The sequence below is a fragment of the Lonchura striata genome, chromosome 1, assembly GCF_050655825.1.
Source record: "Lonchura striata isolate lonStrDom1 chromosome 1, ASM5065582v1, whole genome shotgun sequence".
Taxonomy (NCBI): domain Eukaryota; kingdom Metazoa; phylum Chordata; class Aves; order Passeriformes; family Estrildidae; genus Lonchura; species Lonchura striata.
The window spans coordinates 87362181-87381584 of NC_140703.1; the positions used below are offsets into that span (position 1 = coordinate 87362181).

The window sequence follows — 19404 nt, forward strand, 5'->3', positions numbered from 1 at the left end:
CCACCTGGCTACAGCCTCCTTTCAGGAGGTTGTAGAGAGCAATTAGTTCCCCCTGAGCCTTGTTTTCTTGAGACTCAACAACCCCAGCCCAGCTCTCTCATTCTCCTCTCATGCTACCTGAGCTCCATAGCCCTCACCAGCTCCACTGCACTTCTCTGGACACACTCTAGCACCTCAGTGTCTTTCTTCTCACGCAGTGACTTCCTAGAGCTAAATGTAAAATGTCAGGCACCTCTTTGGTACCAGAGCAAGCACTGCAGGAACCTGCTGCTCTTACACGTTTGGTTCAGTCAGTGTGTTAGACATTTCTCATCCAAGAAGTCTCATAGCTCTTCTGTGTATAAAACTGCAAAAATAGCAGCAAAGAAGAGATAGTAATAGTAAATAATAAAAAAAAAAATAAAGTTTTCAAAGAAAGATAGTCATATTCATATTTCAGGTCCTTAGCCATCTGTTCTGTTCCTCCAGATTAGGAAGAGACTTCTAAGAACTCAGTTACCACAGACTTTTTGCCCTCCTTTCTGCTGAGCCACAGCCAGTTAGGAGGACATTATGATGGGGCAAGAGCAGTGGCTCACAAGTGAAGTTTTATCTCATCCCACTAGGAATTTATCTCAGGGCATGGGACAGCCAGTTACACCAGTGGCAGAGTTCTAAAAGCAGCGTGCATCATCTGATCAACAAAGGTTTGCCAGATGCTATTGTGATACACGTTTTGGCTGGCTTATGACTATTCTGAGGCCTCTTCCATTTGCAAGTTGGCATTCAAGCTAAGGTCAATGTTTACCTACAAATCCTGCCAAACCTTTCCTCCATCACCGTTAGACAGATACAGAAGTGTTGCAGTTTGCTTTGTCTGAAAGTCAAGACATGCACAATGGCCAGGTTAGACTTCCCCTTTTGTTGTACCTGCCTGGGGGTGTTGGGTGCAGGCCTCTAACTGAATGGATGTGGAGATAGACCACAATTTTATCCAGGATAGCACCTTAAATCTCCCTTTGTACACCTTGGTGTCAACATAAGTGTGCCTGAGTTTGAGGTTTTCCTGTTTATTCAGTCTCCATTGAATGCACATCCTCATGGGACAGAGGAAAGGAATTCCTTAGTAACTCTGCAGTTAAATATAATTCATATGAATCAAGAAAAACGTGTACCAATACATGCTTCCAATATCCTTGAAAATCAGTAACCCACATATTACACCTTTGTGCTATTTAGTCTCACTTCATAACAGAAAAACCTGTTCTGCAAATATACAGTAGCATCCAGATTTTTCTTCTGCAAGATTCTTCCAATAATACTACAGTCAAGAGTTTTTTTCTTTCTTTTTCTTTCTTTCTTAATAAGGAATAAAATTTTCACTGAAGTGTTTGAAACTCTTAAAGAATGGGATTTTCCTCGGTACCTGTACAGAGCCATGCTTAATTTACCTTTTTAAAATGTATCTTTAAAATATGAAAAGCTCCCTTGGAATGGTCATCTGGTTGCACTGATTTAAATGTAGTGGGGATGCACCAAAAGGAGGATAGAGTCCACCAGATTTGTTCACCTAGGCACTCAGAGAGTATTCCCAAGTCTCCTCAAGCCATTAATTATTCATTTAGAGAACAAGGACCCTGGAAAGCTCCTACATGGAGCTCAAAGTCTTACCAAAATTTGGCACCTAAGTTCTCCCTAGGAAGAGTTCCTGCTTTTTCTTTAATTGTTTAGGCAGCAGGCGCAGATTCAGGAGGTTTGTGTCATTAGGTATCTACTATTTCAGTGTGTCCCCTTCAGCAGGGTGTTATTTCTTCCTTTATGTTTTCAGAACACTGAGCTTTGCTGACTCTTTTTGCAGTGGCTTGGAGCAGCACTTTAATGGAAATATTCAATATTAATATCTGTGATGGCTCTGAAAATCAGGATGAGAATCTTACCTGGCTGTGAGCAAGGTCGCATTCAGGCTGTTCTTTCACTTCCACCTCCTTGTGTGATACTGTTTAGAAAACCTCAATACTAACCTATCTGCCCTGCTATATATAAAGCAACTGATTTTCTTCTCTCTATATATATGTGTTTACTGGAAGAGTGATAGGACTTTTTTTAGCTTTTTTGGCAGCAAACATAAGAGGTTGAGAATCATGCCACTTACAGAAACCCTGATACTAGATGTTTCTCTGGAACAGTCTTGTTTTAAAATCAAGTTCTAGAAGACAGTTTTGCTTTCTTCAGTTTGTATAAAGTTTCATTATATGTTGTGCTTTTATGTTTCATGTTGTTATCACAATAAGTTTCTTGGCTGAAAAATCATTTATTCAGGGTAGTAAATGTTTCGTTATAGTTAACAATAGTGAGGTTTCTGTCAACATGAGGTATAATGGAGATAACACTGCCAAGAGAAGTTAAATTACTACTTCCACATTATAAGCATGAATCGTTGAGGTTTCCTGGGTACCTTTGCATAGCAAGTTTCACTAGTAGCAGAAAAATTAGCAGTTTCCAGAAAATATGAATTTGATAAAAGGCACCTTTATACCTCATCTGCACTATATATGCAGATTTGCTTCTAGCAACTGTAACATACATTTGCACATGCTTATCCTCCTAAAAACAAAAAAAGTATCTTTGAAGTGCATGAAAATAATGCTGCTAAAATAAAGTGAAGATTATGGTGTCTCTTTAGAAACTTCAGTTATGAAGAGATTTCATTCTCTTCAGTGTTTCTCAAAACCACACTCTACTAATCTGTTTTGTCTGATTAGTGTCAGATTCAGAGTCTCTTTGTGATTTATTTTCATAGAAACAGATGTTATCATTTGTTGTGGAATGAAGACATACTCTGGGCATTATGTAACCTCCTTTGGCATTAACTTATGCTACATGTTTTTCCTTCATTTTGCCATAATATTGTAATTGTACCCAAATGGTTCTCAACATGTTTCCGTAGACACTTGACATGTTCAGACTTTGTGCAATGTATGCCTTGGTCTCACAGACAGCACTTGTTTTTAAACTTGAGATCTGCTACACCCATAATTTTCAAATCATAATTGGTACTGGTTATATCACAGCAGTTTTGTTCACATATTTCACTGCTGTCCACCAGCTCTTATTTTTTAGCTTGTGATGAATTTTGCAACATCTCTGCTTGCCACTGAAATGTTCATTTAGTGCTATGGACTCCCTTAGGACTCTCCACACCAGCAGGTCTAGGAGCTGAAGGTGAAGGATCCAGACTGGGAAAAAGAAAGAACAGATGATTTGGGAAAATTGTATGAGCATAAAGGACCTATGGAGAAACAGATAGATGCTGGAGCCTCCCTAAAGGTAGTCTGGCCTGATGTGACACTTTTGTGTTTGCATTAGTTTGAGGTTCTCCTTCAGAAGTTGCTGCTCTTTTTGGGCCTTGCTAATTAGCTCCCAAGTTTTTTTAGTTAGCTCCTACCTAACCAGAAGATTTGTCACAGCACTTGTAGGCAATTGATTAGAACATATTTTAAATCACTGGGAGCAGAGATGTACCTGAAGCATTCTTTTGTGCTAACCCAATCTATTTCTACCTCCTGAGATGAAAAGGACCTGGCTGATATCAAGAACAGATACAAAGTGTGCTTTGTACATGCACAACAGCTCTTTGACTGTCTTTTGTGGAGGGTTTCTCCTCTTCCAGACTTAATTTCTTGCTGTTTCTTTAAAATCCTACTGGCCAACCTCAGCTGGCAGGGCAGGCAAAGGAGTCAGATTTCTTTTGAAGACGGTTGTTAGTTTGTTACTTCAAAAGCAGGTCAACGGATGGGCTTGGACTGGGAAATGACATTTTATCTGGATGTTTTGAGAGGCTTGAAAACCTCTGGGTTGCAGCTAGAATGCATGCGGGAAGGGGTCTGCTTTATAAGCCAGGTCAAACAGACTGAATCCCCCAAAGGTACATGAGAACATCTTCCAGACTTCTGGCACATGTGTTTTACAAGCCCTGCTGAGGTGACTGTAGTAGTCTGTGCTGGGACACAGGTGCTGCTAAGGCAGCACCACACAGAAGCACAGGTGCCCCAGCCAGTGGATCTGATGGAGCAAATCTGCATCAGCCATTTTCACTCATTAACTGTATTTTTTGTCAGTGGAGAAGTACATGAAGTAAGAAATGATTACCTAGTAGTCCCCATCCACTCAATTTAATGTATAAAATTTCTAGCACACAGACCTCACACAAGTGGAACAGATTACAGCTGCATGGTCTTCATATTTCTTTGCCAAGTATTGCTTATGGTAATTTTCCCAAACTTAAAAAAAGAAATTCTAGAGAAAAAGCAAGACATATTTTATCTTAAGTTATTATTATATACATATATATGTTATCTTAAGTAATTTTTAATAATTCCTTATTATGCAAAAAAAAAAAAGTTAAAATATATTCAAAATAAATAAACAATTATTTTTGTGATTTCTGAATGGAGACAGCTTAAAAATCTTCAGCCTTTTGTAGATATCAAGTTATCTACCTATATCTATATCTATATCTATATCTATATCTATATCTATATCTATATCTATATCTATATCTAATCTATCTAATAATCACTTGACAGTCTGTCTTCTGGACAGTCTACATGTCCAGAAAGCAAAATTTTGAGCATGATCTTTATCAGCTCATGTTGCAAAGGAGGCCAGAAGAAGAAAAATCACAACTAATATGAAAAGAAAATGTCATTTATGAGTTTCTGTGTTTCTAAATTAGAAACTGTCATTTAAAAAAAAATCATCCAATAGTTTTGGTTGTTCAATTTTTGCTGAACAAAGTAGTAGTATTACTGCTAACCAAAGTCAATCTCAAATTTGGCACTCATCTACAGGCTGTTTTGCTTCAAAACAGAGCATTGGCCAAATATATGCAATAGACTAATGGTAGACTAATACGAATTTTCAATAGCAAAGAAAGTATTTTTCTTTGTGTTCATGCACTTGGAAGAATGTTTCGGACTTTTTGTGTGTATATTCAAGAGCAGATATGTTAGGATAATGACACTTTATCATTGCAATTTGACTCGTGTCAGAGCCACATTTGCTGTTGGCTAGCAGACATTTCAGCTATTCAGACTTTTGAGCTATTCATCTTTAGATTTCTGTTAATGTTTACCTGTAACAACATGCTCAGAAAAGTGAAAGCACTGGAAAGTTCTACTTCCAATTGTGGCAGAGACAAGCATGAAGATTTACATGACTGTGGGTTTAAACCACAGCTGATAGATACATTCTTTGCATGCAAGCATATTGATAAAGATTAAGCTGTGTGCAGGAGGATGCACATTTTTAATATTTGAGCTCAACAGAACATGTTATAGTAGCTAGGCATAGCTGTCTGAAATTAATAGCTCATCATTGTGATTTAACTAGAGGATAACAACAATATCTATTCCTTCTGCAGAATGGCTTTAGTTCATGGCAGCATATTGGTTTGTAGGACTTTTATCCAACTCTCCAAGCTTGAAAGATTTAGTATCTCTGACCTCTTCCTGTGGTTCATCATGGTCTGCAGCATTCATCTCTTGTAGCATCAGCCTTAAGTATATTGTAGGTAATAAAATGTGTCTTCAGGCTCATGATGAATGAGGGCAGGTAGAACTAGAGTTGTGGGTTGTCAGCTTCCAGGCTAGATATCCGTGTCACAGTTTCCTGTGACCACTGTAGGGAGCTGGACTCACTAAGATGCTGCCTCCCATTCCTGTGTTCCTGCCAGAATTCTTTGAGCCTTTCAGCAGAGTATTTCAGGAGGTTTGGTGATGTTGAAGTAAATTTACCAAGTCCCTTCAAACAGTGCCTGCAGCTGCCACAAATGAGTGGTTTAGGCCACTTCAAGAGTAACAGTCAAAGGTCTTACCAAAAGTAGGTTTTAATATAAATTTGTGAAAGCATGACTTAAAAGTTTTATGGTAAAATTCACTCTATTATTACAGAGATGAAGCATACAGGGAAAGTAGAATTATAATGAATTTTGCATGATTTACACAAGAGCCAAGCTAAGGAAGATTTCCCCATTGAATGATGAGTTATGGAGTGGGCTCCCCTGCTTTCTAAACTTCAAGGAGTCTAAATGCAACTCAATCCAAACTTCATCTCAGTCTTCATCCATGGGCAATCTAAAGGATTTAATGGGGAAACCATGTTGTTGGTTCACAAGATTCAGAATGGACTCCCTTGCTTTCTAAACTTCACATGCAGCCTGGGTGTGGCTGAATCCAGTCTTAGCATCAGACCTGGGAAATGGTTTCTGTTTGAAGGATTTAGCAGCACTCAGTAATTGACTAATTTAATATTTACACAGATTCAACACGACTAACCTTAATCAAAATAGTAACTTAGTTATCTATAGGGTGTTTAAATCAATTCATGCATGCATGCACAAAAATATGTGTATGTGCACGTGTGTGTATATCTTATATATATGCACAAAAGTACCTGTTAGAAGTTCCACTTTGTTTCACTGCAATGTCAGTGAATTACTCACATTGAATGTCTTGGCATTTCTCAGTGGGGGAGGCTTGAGTGTCAAGGACTGGTGGTGTCGGCCCAGGCCAATTCATCAGCTTTTGGTGACAGTCCTCTGAGTCTTGATAGTTTGCAAGCTCTGAGTGGCAGAGGGACTGAGGGATGTGCTGGTACAGCCTGCTGTGATCTGGGAGAACTCAAAGGGCCTCACGTAGAACCACTGTCTATAAGGTCACAAGATGGCATTTTTTTCATTAGTCCATTTCCATCCTGACTGTAACCCAAGTTGATAATTACTGAAATTATTCAAAAGCTCAGTTTCACTGGAGTTGTGATTCAGGTGAGTAATGTTCCAAGGTTATTAGGGGATGACTGATTATTTCTCATTACCCTCCTTGGTCAGACAGCACCTGTCTCTGGTATGAGCAGTGCTGCTCCACTTTAGCCATGCAAGGGTTCCTGGTATGGTCAAGGGACATTTCACTGCCCAACTAATTACACAAAAGCCAAGGCCTAATGAGAATTATTGAAATTGTAGAACAGGCTTGAGGAGGTAGAACAGACCCCAGGGGGGTAGGAAATGCACCACCACAGAAGCCCTGTACTGAGACTGCAGAGGACTGCCATCCTTTTGGGCTCCTTCTCTTATAGAAAGTCTGGCTTTTCTAACTCTCTATATTATATAATTTTACTGGCACAATATAACAGCAAGAATAAACATTTAGTAGGCAATATAAAACTTGGACAACAAAGTCCTATCTCTGCAGAATCAATGGAAAAAGCTTAACCTCATCAATGGGGTCACTTGATGTGTTTGTACTGGCTGCAGAATATGATGGATGTCTCGAGCTGAGCTAACCTGCATGTTCAGAGGACTGGCATGTTAAAGGAAAGCTTCATAGGGCCTGATGTAATCATGATCCAGACAGTTTCTGAACCACCCCATGTGACGGCAGTATCATGCCAAACTCTGCAGAGAAGGCTTGCAGTGACCACTCACTGGCTGTAGTGAGACAAGTCTCAGTTCAGAACTCTGCTAGAGGACACAGATCAACTCAGTCTAAAGAGGATTAGGAAGTAATTTTCCATGAAGACAGTAATTTTCCATCCACTATTGACCCTTGTTAGAAAAGAGCTGATCAAGTGGAATATGGGGCCAAATTATTCCCGTGTGCCTAATGAAGGGGGCTGTGCCATGGGGCCCTGGTGCATATCCAAGAGGTCTTACATTCATAGATTTATTGAATCATAGAATGGTTTGGCTTGGTGAGGACCTTTAAAGATCGCTTCGTCCAATACTCCTGCCAGGAGCAGGGACACTCTTCAACACATCAGGTTGCTCAAAGCCCTGTTTTGAACACTTCCTGGGATGGAGCATCCACAGCTTCACTGGGCAACCTGTTCTAGTGTTCCAGCAGTCTCACCATAAGAAATTTCTCCTTTATGTTTCATCTAAACCTATCCTTTTCCAGTTTAAAATCATTACCCCTTGTCCTGTGGCTATTGGCACTGGTAATAATTGTCTTTTTTACAAGTCCCTTTTCTATATTGATAGACCACAATAAGGTCTCCCTGCAGCCTTCTTTTCCAGGCTGAACAACTTCATTTATTCCAATAGAGCCATTTGGCCTTGTGTTGCTTAATATCCACCCTTCCTGCCACCGTGTATATAGTTGTGGCAGTTGCTAAGCATGTGAGGGATGAGGAAATGCTAAAATAGTAATGCTATTTCAAACAATAGAAATTAAATAAAAAATAGTAGTGCTTATAGCATAGTATGGGACTACTTGCTATTTTTATCCTGATCATGGTTTTGTGCTGCTGCTCCTTGTACATGCATTTGTACATCATCCAGTTTCACAGTTAAAAAGGATGAAGAACAACAGACACATTTAAAGGGATTTGGAGTTACAGATTGCAGAGCTAAGAAACCCTTCAGATCTGCAGTGCAGTAATTTGTACTGTATTATGGCACACTGGGTTTCAAAGCAATTTATGCTCATTAGCAGAGAAAGTTAAATGTTTGTTGCAGCCTGATTATAAAGAAAATTTGTAATTTCAGCACCTACTAGGTGAATTACTATTCTTTGTTAATTATCATGTTTTATACTTGGTCCGTACTAATCCTTTTCAGGTTTTATCAAAATAGAAATCACAGCCATAATTTTCATTCTTCCCTTTATAAACTGGATGTTAATGAAAAGACAGTGAAGAAATTCTGGGGGATGAAACCTCATGTGATATCTCACCCTTTATTGTTCAGGATTTTGGCTAAATACTTTTAGTTACTAATGCCTCTAACGCCACTGAAGGCATAACTATCAGTAACTCCAAAGAAACAACAACAGGATTTCCCTGTTTCCACTTTGTTACAAATCTATTCACATTACCGCTGAAAGTGATTTTTTAAAAATAATATACTTTAAACAAGATAAAACAGCCACTGCCACCTCTCCCCACCCCTCGTCAGAATCCCATTCTGCAAGTTAAAGTGCTGTCCCAGGAGACAGTCTCCAGTGACAGTGCCAGCATTGACAATTATCTTGGTCCTCACACAGCAGAAAGCCTTCTAATGGCTTAGAAAAGTGTCAGTATATTAACTTCCCATTTCCAGGTGGTATTTTAACAAGTCAATACTGGGGCTGTTTTGAAATTGATTTATTTCAAAATCACAACAGAATAAATCACTTTCCTCAAATGCCAAGAAAGCACGTGAGTCTATGCCTGCTGTAAAACTAAAATCTGAAATTTTAGCTAAACTTAATTAAGCCATCTTCCTCTTGCTCTCAAGAAATAGTTAAAAACTAAAAAAAGTAGAAAAATAGCATGGCCTTTAAAACTAGAGAGGTTTAGTGCTTGTACTCCAAAATGAAAGGTTCAGGGTATCTAAGCAGGAATCAGCTATGTAACAGACAGCACTGGCTAGAATGGGAATAACCTAAAAAATACTTAAAATAAATTAGAGTGTCCTTTCCCAGTAGAGTAGTTAGGATTCCATTTGAACGCACAACATGTTCTTGTAGTTCTAGATTTAGTGATTAAATTCCTCTCAGTTAGGGATCTTTGTTCAACTATGATGTGCAGCAGTATACAGTTTGTCCCTGTTGGAAAAAGGGAACGAGGCGAAGCTATGTGAGGATGCATCAGAGGGTGGCACATGAAGGGAGAACATTCAGGAGCCATTCCAAGCAGATGTGCTGGGCCCACACCTGTTCTCATTTTCTCTCTTGCCCTAAATGTGACTCCTTTTCACACAGTATGGGCACACCTATCCTTCTTGGGGTCATATGGGTGACTCAGAGCATAGAGGGAGAGAAAGGAGAATGTGTGAAGCTCCTGTTTAGTCTGCTTAGTCAAGTCTGACATCATCATGTTTTCCTCTAGATCTTAAAAGAGGGTCTTGGTAAGTCAGACCTGTTTCTGAGTCATTGGAAAATGGTCTCTTGGCACTCTGCATTGACTTTTCCCAGAGTAACTTGAGAGTTCCTGAGGACCTTCGAAAGGCATTCCTGTAAGAGGAGCAACAATTACAATTTGTGACAGTTACAAACCAAATCAGACTTATCAGAAGCATCTCAAGCTGTGCAATTTTTTTCATTAAAAGGCTTGTATGGTTTCTTTTTTTTTTTCAGAACTGAGAAGAAATATATAAGTAGATACTGGAAAGAAGTGAAAGTTGGAGACTTTGTGCAGCTTCGCTGCAATGAAATTATACCTGCTGACATATTGCTGCTCTCCTCAAGTGATCCTGATGGACTGTGCCACATAGAAACAGCCAACCTGGACGGTGAAACTAACTTAAAACAAAGGCAGGTGGTGAGGAGGTTCTTAGAGCTGGTAAGTCTCCATTCCTAACTCACATTTAAGATAAGAATTTATTTCAAGAAAGTAGGTGGTTACCAGTATGCTCCACACCACCTAAACCTGCTTGATCTAATAGTGCTGATGATCTACTGTCATGGTTGTCATTAACATGCTAGCACTTGTCAATAACTGACCTCATCATAGTATCAGAAGTTTCACCATCATTTTCCCCTGAATGTGAATAGGAATTATTTGGGGCAATTGTGTGTGGTTGGAAAATGTTGGGGGATTTTAATGGTTTCTATTGTAGCTTGATTCTTGAAAACACATTTTAACTGACCAAGGAGAAGATACTTAAATATAAACATGTACTTTTCTTGCCTGCAAACCAGATCAGTTTCAATTAGGAATTTGCCTCAAACTCTATGTTGGAGAATATCCCTCCAGCACTTGGAGCATTAAAGCTTGTAAGATTTAAAGGTACAGCTAGCATTTGTTCTGGAGGTATCTGTGCTGAAAAATTGTTTTACTGCTCTCTTACTGTGCTTATCTCTCCCCAACAGCACTATTTTGAGACCAAACATAATCCAGATCAGTTACTCTCAGCAGAATTAGAGGAAATTACCTGAAGTTTTACTTGCTTTAATGATCTTATTGAAATAGTATTTATTTGTATGCCCTCCTCTCCCACTCCTCTTGCCAGCTAACTCCAGCTTCCTGTATTTGTCAGGGAAAAAAAAAAAAAGAGCTCAGCTATATTGGTTCTCCTAGTAGCACTTCTCATTTGAGGGATTTTGCAAACAATGGGAGCTGTTGCCCTTACCACTGTCATCAAAGGTAACCACAGAAGCCTGTGGTTGTACTGAGAAAGATCAGCATTAATGAAGTTATTATCCAACCAACAGGATAAAAGTCAGTGCCTTCCAAATAATTGTTTATGGTAGGTAGACCTTTTCTCTAAATAGCTTGTAAAAATGTGAGATAAGGATTTGTTTAATGATCAGTGATTTCCACACAGAATTTAGACATGGCATGGCACCTACCACTGTGGCAACAAGCTCAATCAATTACAGGCCAAGTGTTTCAAAAACTCTTATTGTTTCAAAGTTAATTGAATTGTTGCTCAAACCTCCCATCCTGCTCCTGCTGAGAGGAAATCGCTCCTATTGGAGAGAGCTTCAGAGAGGTGCTCAGATGATGTATCACAGTTTTCTGCTAGTGCAGACTTCTTATATGACTTCAGGTACATTATGTAGGACAAAAACTGTAGATTTCATTTAGGTGACTGAACACAGGTGTGTTTTTGCATTTGTGGGTACAGTTATAAGCTAATAGCACATCCCAGCTCTGTCTCAAAGGGAAGGCACCAGGTCCTCCACTCATCTACAGCAGATGGCTGGATTTCTGCGATCTAAGACCACTGAACATATCATTAGGTGTTGGTAAACATGGTGAAAGGAATTGATATGTCCAACTACAAATTATCAGAAAATTGGCCTTGAAGACCCTTGCTGCCCAAAGGAGTTCCTTATACTGTCTTGGGATCCCCAGCTCCATGGCAGCAGAGTATTGGTTCAGCATTGCTGGAAGTTGTCAGGCTGAGAGGACACCTGCCTAGTCTACAGACTGCCCTGCTCCTGTGAGCTGTAGCACCTAGATGTGTGCCTGAGCCCATCAGTTGTGGAGTCACTTCTGTGTCTTCAGCCAGCAATCCCATGCATGCATTAACACAGCAAGAAAACAAGAAGGGAGTATCCCAGCAACCTTGTGTTTGGCATACTCAGTGAGGTTTAAATTGCTGATCCAAACCAGACAGCTAAAGACTTCAGCTCTGGAGTTTGTACAGTTTGGCAAGACTTGCAACCTTTAGGCTGTTGTGTGGAAGTGAGTGGCCATTTCCTCCTCACACAGGTTAAAGATTATTAAAGACTGAATTGGGCCTCATTGAGGAAGAAAACTGAGGGAACAGTTCCTGCCTAGGGAAGCATAGCTAGCTCTATGTGCCAAGCACATCACAGTATATGTGGCATGGCTAGCTCAGCATACCTTGCTTTACTGAGGAAATTAGTTGTCATGTCGATATTTGTAGTCAGCCTTGTAAGCACCTAGCACACTTTGGATTTCCAGCCCATCGTCCTTCCATATCTTAGTTTTCTGTATCAGAGGATGATTATGGAACTTTTCTATCTCAGAAGTGGGCTCAGAAAAATGTGGATAAATATTTTTTAAAAATAAATTTCAGATCACAAGGTGCCAAGCTACAGTAGCTGTGAGGTCCATAGTAAATTGTCAGGGGTTAAACTGAGGTCAGTGACAAAAGCTTCATTCATTCCAATGAAAACAGGATTGGTCCTCAAGGAGGCAAGTATTGAAAGAGAACTTGTAAGAAAGCCACATGTGATTACCTCCCCTCTCTTAAAATAGCTGAGAAAGCAGGAAATATCCAAGCCTGAGTTCCTACATCAACTAAGTTGTAGGCAAAGTGCACACTTGTAAGTAAGAAGTCTTCAGCAGCTGCAGCATCACAGAACCTCTCTGTAACAGCACCCCATACATTATCCAGCAGAATACTTGCCATTCTCATAAAAACCCAGGCCAAAACCTCTCTAAGCATACTGTTAATTTAATTCATGAAGCAGCATTAGCTTTCACACTCCATACTAGTAAGTATAGGCTCTTACTGATTCTTGAAGGTACTGCCTTGCTGAGAGACATTCAGCAATGGGATGGAGGGAGGTGCTTGGAAAATGTCGGATGAATAGTAGGAGGACAGCCAAGTAGCATGGAATAAGAATGATGCCTGTCTGTTGGGCTGAAGTTCACTTCCTATCTGGATATATCTTACGTTGTCACAACTGGAGAGAACTTAGTGCTAGATCTCATAAAATACTTTGGATGATCAAAATTTTCTTGTATCTAATGCTAACCCTCCTTTTGCCAAGCCTCAGAGAAGCTTATTGCCAAGTCTCTTACAAGACCTGTATCCCAACCAGTTCATGCATTGGCTGAGAACGCTTTTACATTTTTGTATTAACACTCTACTCAGGAGAATAACTCTCAGTTTTCTTTATAGCTGTTTGGTTCTGTGTCATTCTGCAGCCCTGTTGTTCAAGCAGGAAAACAAACAAATAAATTATGTAGTCCTGACCCTCTCTTTCCCACGCTGCTAAACACTTTCCCCACCTCCCTTACAGAATGACGTGCCTTGTCATGTGGTTTATCACAGGACAAAAATCAGATTTTTTTTGAATTTTCTTTTCAAAGTATCAGCTGTTAATAGCTGTCTTTGAGTAATGTCTCTGTATCAGTATCTCAAGTTTTTAAAAGAAACTTTTACAAAGGTTGGCTTGTCTGTGCTTCATATATGAGATAACTGATAACTTTGGAGCACATGTCTGTGAAGTAGGTCAATGAAGGATAGCTATTTCTATACCTGTCACTCAGCTGGGCATGGGAATGGAGTGGGGGTGGCAGCAGGAACTGTTGTTTTAAGCTAATGCTGTGCTTTCTTGATTCTGTTCCTGCCTTGTGTGCACCCACACAATTTACAGCCCTGAAGGTCTGTGCTGAGCTCTCAGGCAGCCTGGTTGCCAATTTGGGGTCACTGAAGTTGTGTGTGCACTGAGCAGTTCTCTTGCAGCCACTACGTTTTCTCCAAAGGCCAGCACTGGTATGTTGGGTACAACTGTCCTCTGGAAAGGCCACTGTTCCTCCAGCATCCTCTGAAGGATCTTTGTGTGTTTCTTTAGAGCAGTAACAGCATATAAGGTCCATAGTCTCAGAGAGGAAAAGGCTTTACAGTTTCCCACTTCCAAACCTTGGTTCAGAAAAGCAGCATTCTGATACCTTTTCAGCCTGATTCTTTCAGAAGCAATAATAAATTATAGAAGCTTTTCTCTATCCTTGTCTCCAGTGCTTTGCAGGCATTATTTTACTCTGAACATATGCTCAGAAGGTCCAGGATTGGCATTTGTGGGCTTGGATTGCATCTCCCCACTTGTGAATTCCAGGAAACTATTTTCCTTTATAGTGCAAGTGACCATAAATACTGCTTATTTTAGTGCTGCTTTGAGTTGTCTGAGTAATTTATAGTAGACTGGGAACATACTGCTTGTTAGCTTTGCATGTTTGTTAATGAATGCAGTCTGTCAGACATAAACCTGTGCTTTGTGTATGTGATTCTACACCTTATCGATGCACAAGCTGTGAGAAGAGTCACTGATACATTCCTCTGGCTTCCATGTCTGAAGACACCAGCTTGAATTATACCTTGTTGTTGTAGACTCAAAATAGACAAGAGAAAAGAAAATCACTCAGTGGGTAGATTAAAAAAAGAAAAACGAAAACAGGAGATTTTACAAAGGCCTTGACATTTTTTCCTCCAAGACTTTAAATATTGTGTTCTTGTTATTCTGCTACTACAGCAACAGGATGTGTTAGAAGTGTTTAAAATAGCCTTAAACATACTTCTGCATGCTATGTCTTTAAAATGAACAGGATAGTGGACTGTCTTCACCCTGAAATACAGATCAGGTTCATGTGTGCAGCATGACTCACTGGCAAGTGCAGCGAGGAGAAAGCACTGTACTAAACCCCACTGTTTTAACAGTGTTAGCCATGACCAGTAAACATATCTTAGAAAAAAAAACCCAAAAAAACAAAAACAAAACAAAACAAATCAACTTTTTGTAGGTATTCTGCCCTTGCCCATTTCCTTCTGATTTCACACCCACCCTGACTGCTGCCAAGTCACAGCAGCCATTTCTGGTGCACTGGATCTAACAGGAGACACAGTAGGCAGGAGGAATCAATGTGTTTTCTGTGCTACTCTGCAAGCTGCCGTGCCACCACACCCTCTGCAGTTGCTTATGGAATGTTTTCCATCCCTCTGAGACGTCATGTCAGCCGCTCTTCAGAGAGTGGATAAGCAGATACAGCTTGGGCTGTGAGAGCTCAAAACTCCCTTTCAGATTTCATAAACTTGATTTAGGATATTTTGATAGTATGAATCTAGACTCATGAAAAACATTTACATTTCCGTGCTCCACTGTTTTTACTCAGTATGCCTTTTAACAAAATCCACAAAGACTCACTGTGGATTCTGGAGCAGCTTATGGTTTATTAACCACTGCCCCTGTCCTGGATGTTTATGTGGAAAGCTTCAGTTCGGCTGAAAGCTAAGCTGAATGTAGCAGCTGCCATCCCCTGTGAGAAGGTGCATGTATCCCTGTGGGGGCTGGTGGGGTAGGAGATGCATTTTTTCCTTCTCATTTTCTCCTAAGTGTAGAACTTCATTCAAAACAAACTTATTACTAGCATGATTAAACAGGTTTAGATAAGCCTTGCAAATTACTTTGTGACTGCTTATTTACTTCGTCTGAAAAGCACATCTGAATTTGGTGTCTGCATGTTTGGAAGGTTCATTTGCATGCAGACTAGGACCAGAATAACTAATGGATCTGATTTCCTCACAAGTCAGTTTCTGAACACTTTTGGAATATGTATAAATGCTGAGCCTATGCTTACTGCAGGCATATTTTTTCATCAGTCCTATCCTGGAAGTTGGGCTAAATTGACAGATCCAGCTTTCATTGCTGCCTTTCCTGGTCCTGCACTGTGCTGGAAATATATTGACTACATCTGGACTTAGAGAAATAGTCCCACAGCTCCCTGTTCCAAGCATTAAGCCATTTAAGCAATTTCTTTTTTTCCCCATGAGTCCCAGGCAGAAGCTGGCCCAGAAGAGAAGATTGGTTTCTAGAAGGGCTGTGCTGTAAGCCTGACTTGGTTGCTCCAGACTGCTCTTTGTATGAGGTACTTTGGCAAGGGCAACTCATGCTGATTATGTGTAAACAGCTCACAGGGCAGCCTTGGCATCTCAGTGTAGATGTTGCTTTTGCATTCAGTTTTTTACACACACAATGAATTTTTTTTTTTTTTTAAAGAGAAAATAAAGCAATTTTCAAATGTTAGTTTAGCCTAAACTGAGCTAAGATTTTTGTGCAGCAATCTGCATTGTCTGAACTAGCCCAGTTTGAGGGAACAGTTGAAGTTAAACCAGGTCAACTTCTAGGCAGACTAGTTTTCAACTTACCTGTTGATATTAACTTCTTATCTCAAAGAGTTTGAATTAGTCTTATAATGTAAGACTAGAGAGGTATAGCTATATTCTCCCTGTTACTTCTTGTCTGACTAGTAGCCTCAGGGAATCATCCACCTGCAATTAGTGGGAATAGTACACTATTATAATCTAGTAGATGGGAATTAATCAGCATGCTCACTGTTTGACTCAGTGTTGTTTTGACTGTGAGTACTTTAATAAGATAGAATCAGGCCACAATAACATCAACTGCCTCTTTAGCATCTTTTGGGAGTTATCCCTTGTGCAGTTATTTTTTGCAGTATTTTGAGAAGGTTCAGAAGGTGATGAAAATTGGCTTGAAAATTCCAGATATGCACATGTTAAAACATCAGATTAGTGCTCCATCCCACAGGTGTTACCAAAATTAATTTTCCAAAGGGAAAAGAAAGTTTAAAAAAATGAACCAAACAAGCAAAAGTAAACAATGTTTTTTGCAATGCACTACCAGAATATTAAATTAAAACCTATCGTTTTTAGTTTTAGAATTTAGCTGAAGACTTTAGAGAAAAAGTCCTGTAAAAAGACTTGTGTTTGTTAGTGCAAGATTCAAGCATGTCACACCCTGAGAAAGACTTTCGTCTGAGGTAATGCCTTGAACATTCAGTAGGTTTCTTTGATAGGTGTGAATTGTTGTGAAAATCTCTACACCTATATTGTTGTATCTTTTTTTTTTTTTTTTTTATAGTATCTTGTTTAGAGATGACTTGTGTGGAAACTGGGCATGTCTAGTTGAAGAGGAAGCAACAGCTGTCTCTAACAGAGAAACAAACATATAACAGATGTGTGCAGAACAGCCTGGTGCAGAGAATGACCTGGTGCAGAGAAATCGGTGTTGTGGCAAACTCTGTCTGAGCTAAACGTGCTAAAGGAAGGTTGAGAGCAATGTTTCACTCCACACCTAACCATGGCACTTAGTCAGCAGTCCCACACTGGGAGGCATGGGGAAATAAACTCAAGAATGATGGTTCACTTCCTCTTTGGTCAGCTTTGGGCACTATTATCATCTCCTTCTAGTTTCCATTGCACAGGTGTCCAGGCCACAAGTTTGCATTTTGAGAGAGCTTCATTAGAGAGACAAAGAATTTGAATAACTGTAAGAGAAAATTTTGGCTATAGTAATCTAAGCAATAGCAGGAAGGGGGAGAGTAGATGAAGAGTCCTTAAGAGTTTGAAGAGTGCTGAGTAGTTGACTTTTGCCATTAGTATGAATGTGTTTAAATGTAGATTAAAAGGTCTAAATTGATGAATGTAAGTTTGAGTGTCATGGCTGTGAAGGACCTCTCATCCCTAGGGTAATCCTTCCAGCACTAGTGGAACACTGGTAAATCCATGTAAGGAAATGTATTATGCCAGTGCTTGTGCTGCATCAAAGCTCTGTAGAGGCAGGAAGTTTCATTCTCTGTATCAATAACCCAGGATTTCTCCATTTTGCTTTTTCTCTGGAAAAGTATTAGAAAACAAAAGAGCATTTCAGGTCCATGGAGAAAATAAAATGCTATACTACTTTCCTGTTATAGAAAAGTAAACATTTACATTTAAAGCAAGTTAAGAAGAGATTTTCCATTTTTTTTTCCCTCTCTTGGCTTTTCTGATACAGCCTAATTCAATTTTACTGAATAAATGTTTATTTCTAGAACTGTTTATTCTTTAGCCATTAATTGGACTGAGAACAGGAAATACCTGGAATATATGTTCTTAGAAAATGAGTTTTTGTAATTTAGCACTGAGAACTCATGATTTTAGGGCCAGGATTTTCAAGCTGGAAACACATCATGTTACATTGGTCTCTGAAACCAGAACCCCAGATGGCAGTATCGGTGGTTAGGAAAGGATGGAAAGACTTTTTCCAGAGCAGAAGTGTTCACAGTATTGAGACATATAACCCCAATTACATTGGTGTGGTCTCACTGTCCTTTGAGAGTACTGAGGTGGAGAAGAGGTCTGCTTTTCTGCCAGAAACAGCAGAGGAACAGTATGAGGAACTCCTGTATTTATTTCAGCATCAAGGATGTGAATTCTCATCCCACTTCTCTTTTCTCCACCTGCTGCTACTCTCCAAGTCTTTTACACAGTTTAGTACTGATAAGCCATCGTGGTCATTAGAAATTTGCATTCAAATGTTACATGGGAAGTGGCTGGCTGTATGTCTCAAAATTGATATTTCAATGAAACCATGAACATTTTTGTTCCTTGATTATACTTGGGTTCATACTTTCAAGCTCTGCTATGACTCTGTGATGGTCAGATACTTCCCATTACATGTGTGCACTCATGAGAGAGAGAGCGAGTTGTGGTTGTCCTGCAGGTACATGACTGGACAAGATACTGTTCTCCCCACAGCACTATAATGCTTACACTTCTGTTTGATGTTGAATTAAAAATATCTGTTGTGCATGGAGATTTATAGACAGCTAATACCCTAATTCAGCTTTCTTAATGATACAGAAAATAGACTGGTTTACATCAAAGCAGGGAACACAACCTTTTGGCTTCCAAGAGAAAGAGAATTTGATTAAAAATGCATATTAGTTGTCTTAAGCATTTTGCCTTCCTCTCATTAACTTTTCCAAGCTTCTCTACATACTATATTTTTAGTATGTCTTGATTTAAAAACAGATTGAAAAGTATATCCCAAATGGCCTCATATACCTGTATAGCAATGTGGCCTGTATGGCTGAGATCATGGGGATCTGACTTACAGGCTGCTGCAGTATACTAGAAAGGGCTAAAAATGACTGTCCTGCTAGTAGCTGCATGGAGGTGGGTCATGTCAGCTACTGAGAAACAAAAAGCTGTGTCCTGGTACTTCACAGAAAGTTTGTGATCTTTAGGTTACATAACTGATAATGACAGGGAAGGAAAATGAAACAAACTCTTTCATCAGTTGATGTTATTATCCCTGTTGGTGTGACATTTGTTCTCACTGGTTGCCCTTCAACATCTCACATTTTTGAATGCTTATAATAATGAATATATGCATAAGAATCATATAATCA

The 19404-nt window shown here is 39.5% G+C and overlaps 1 protein-coding gene across 1 annotated transcript in view; it reads left to right on the top strand.

The window, feature by feature from the left end:
• Positions 1–19404, top strand: part of ATP10A (ATPase phospholipid transporting 10A (putative)) — a 110386-nt gene that overhangs the window by 32003 nt on the left and 58979 nt on the right. Inside the window, exon 2 of the mRNA XM_021546625.2 lies at positions 10095–10299. Within this exon, the coding sequence (XP_021402300.1) occupies positions 10095–10299 (205 nt within the window). The remainder of the gene's footprint in view (positions 1–10094; positions 10300–19404) is intronic.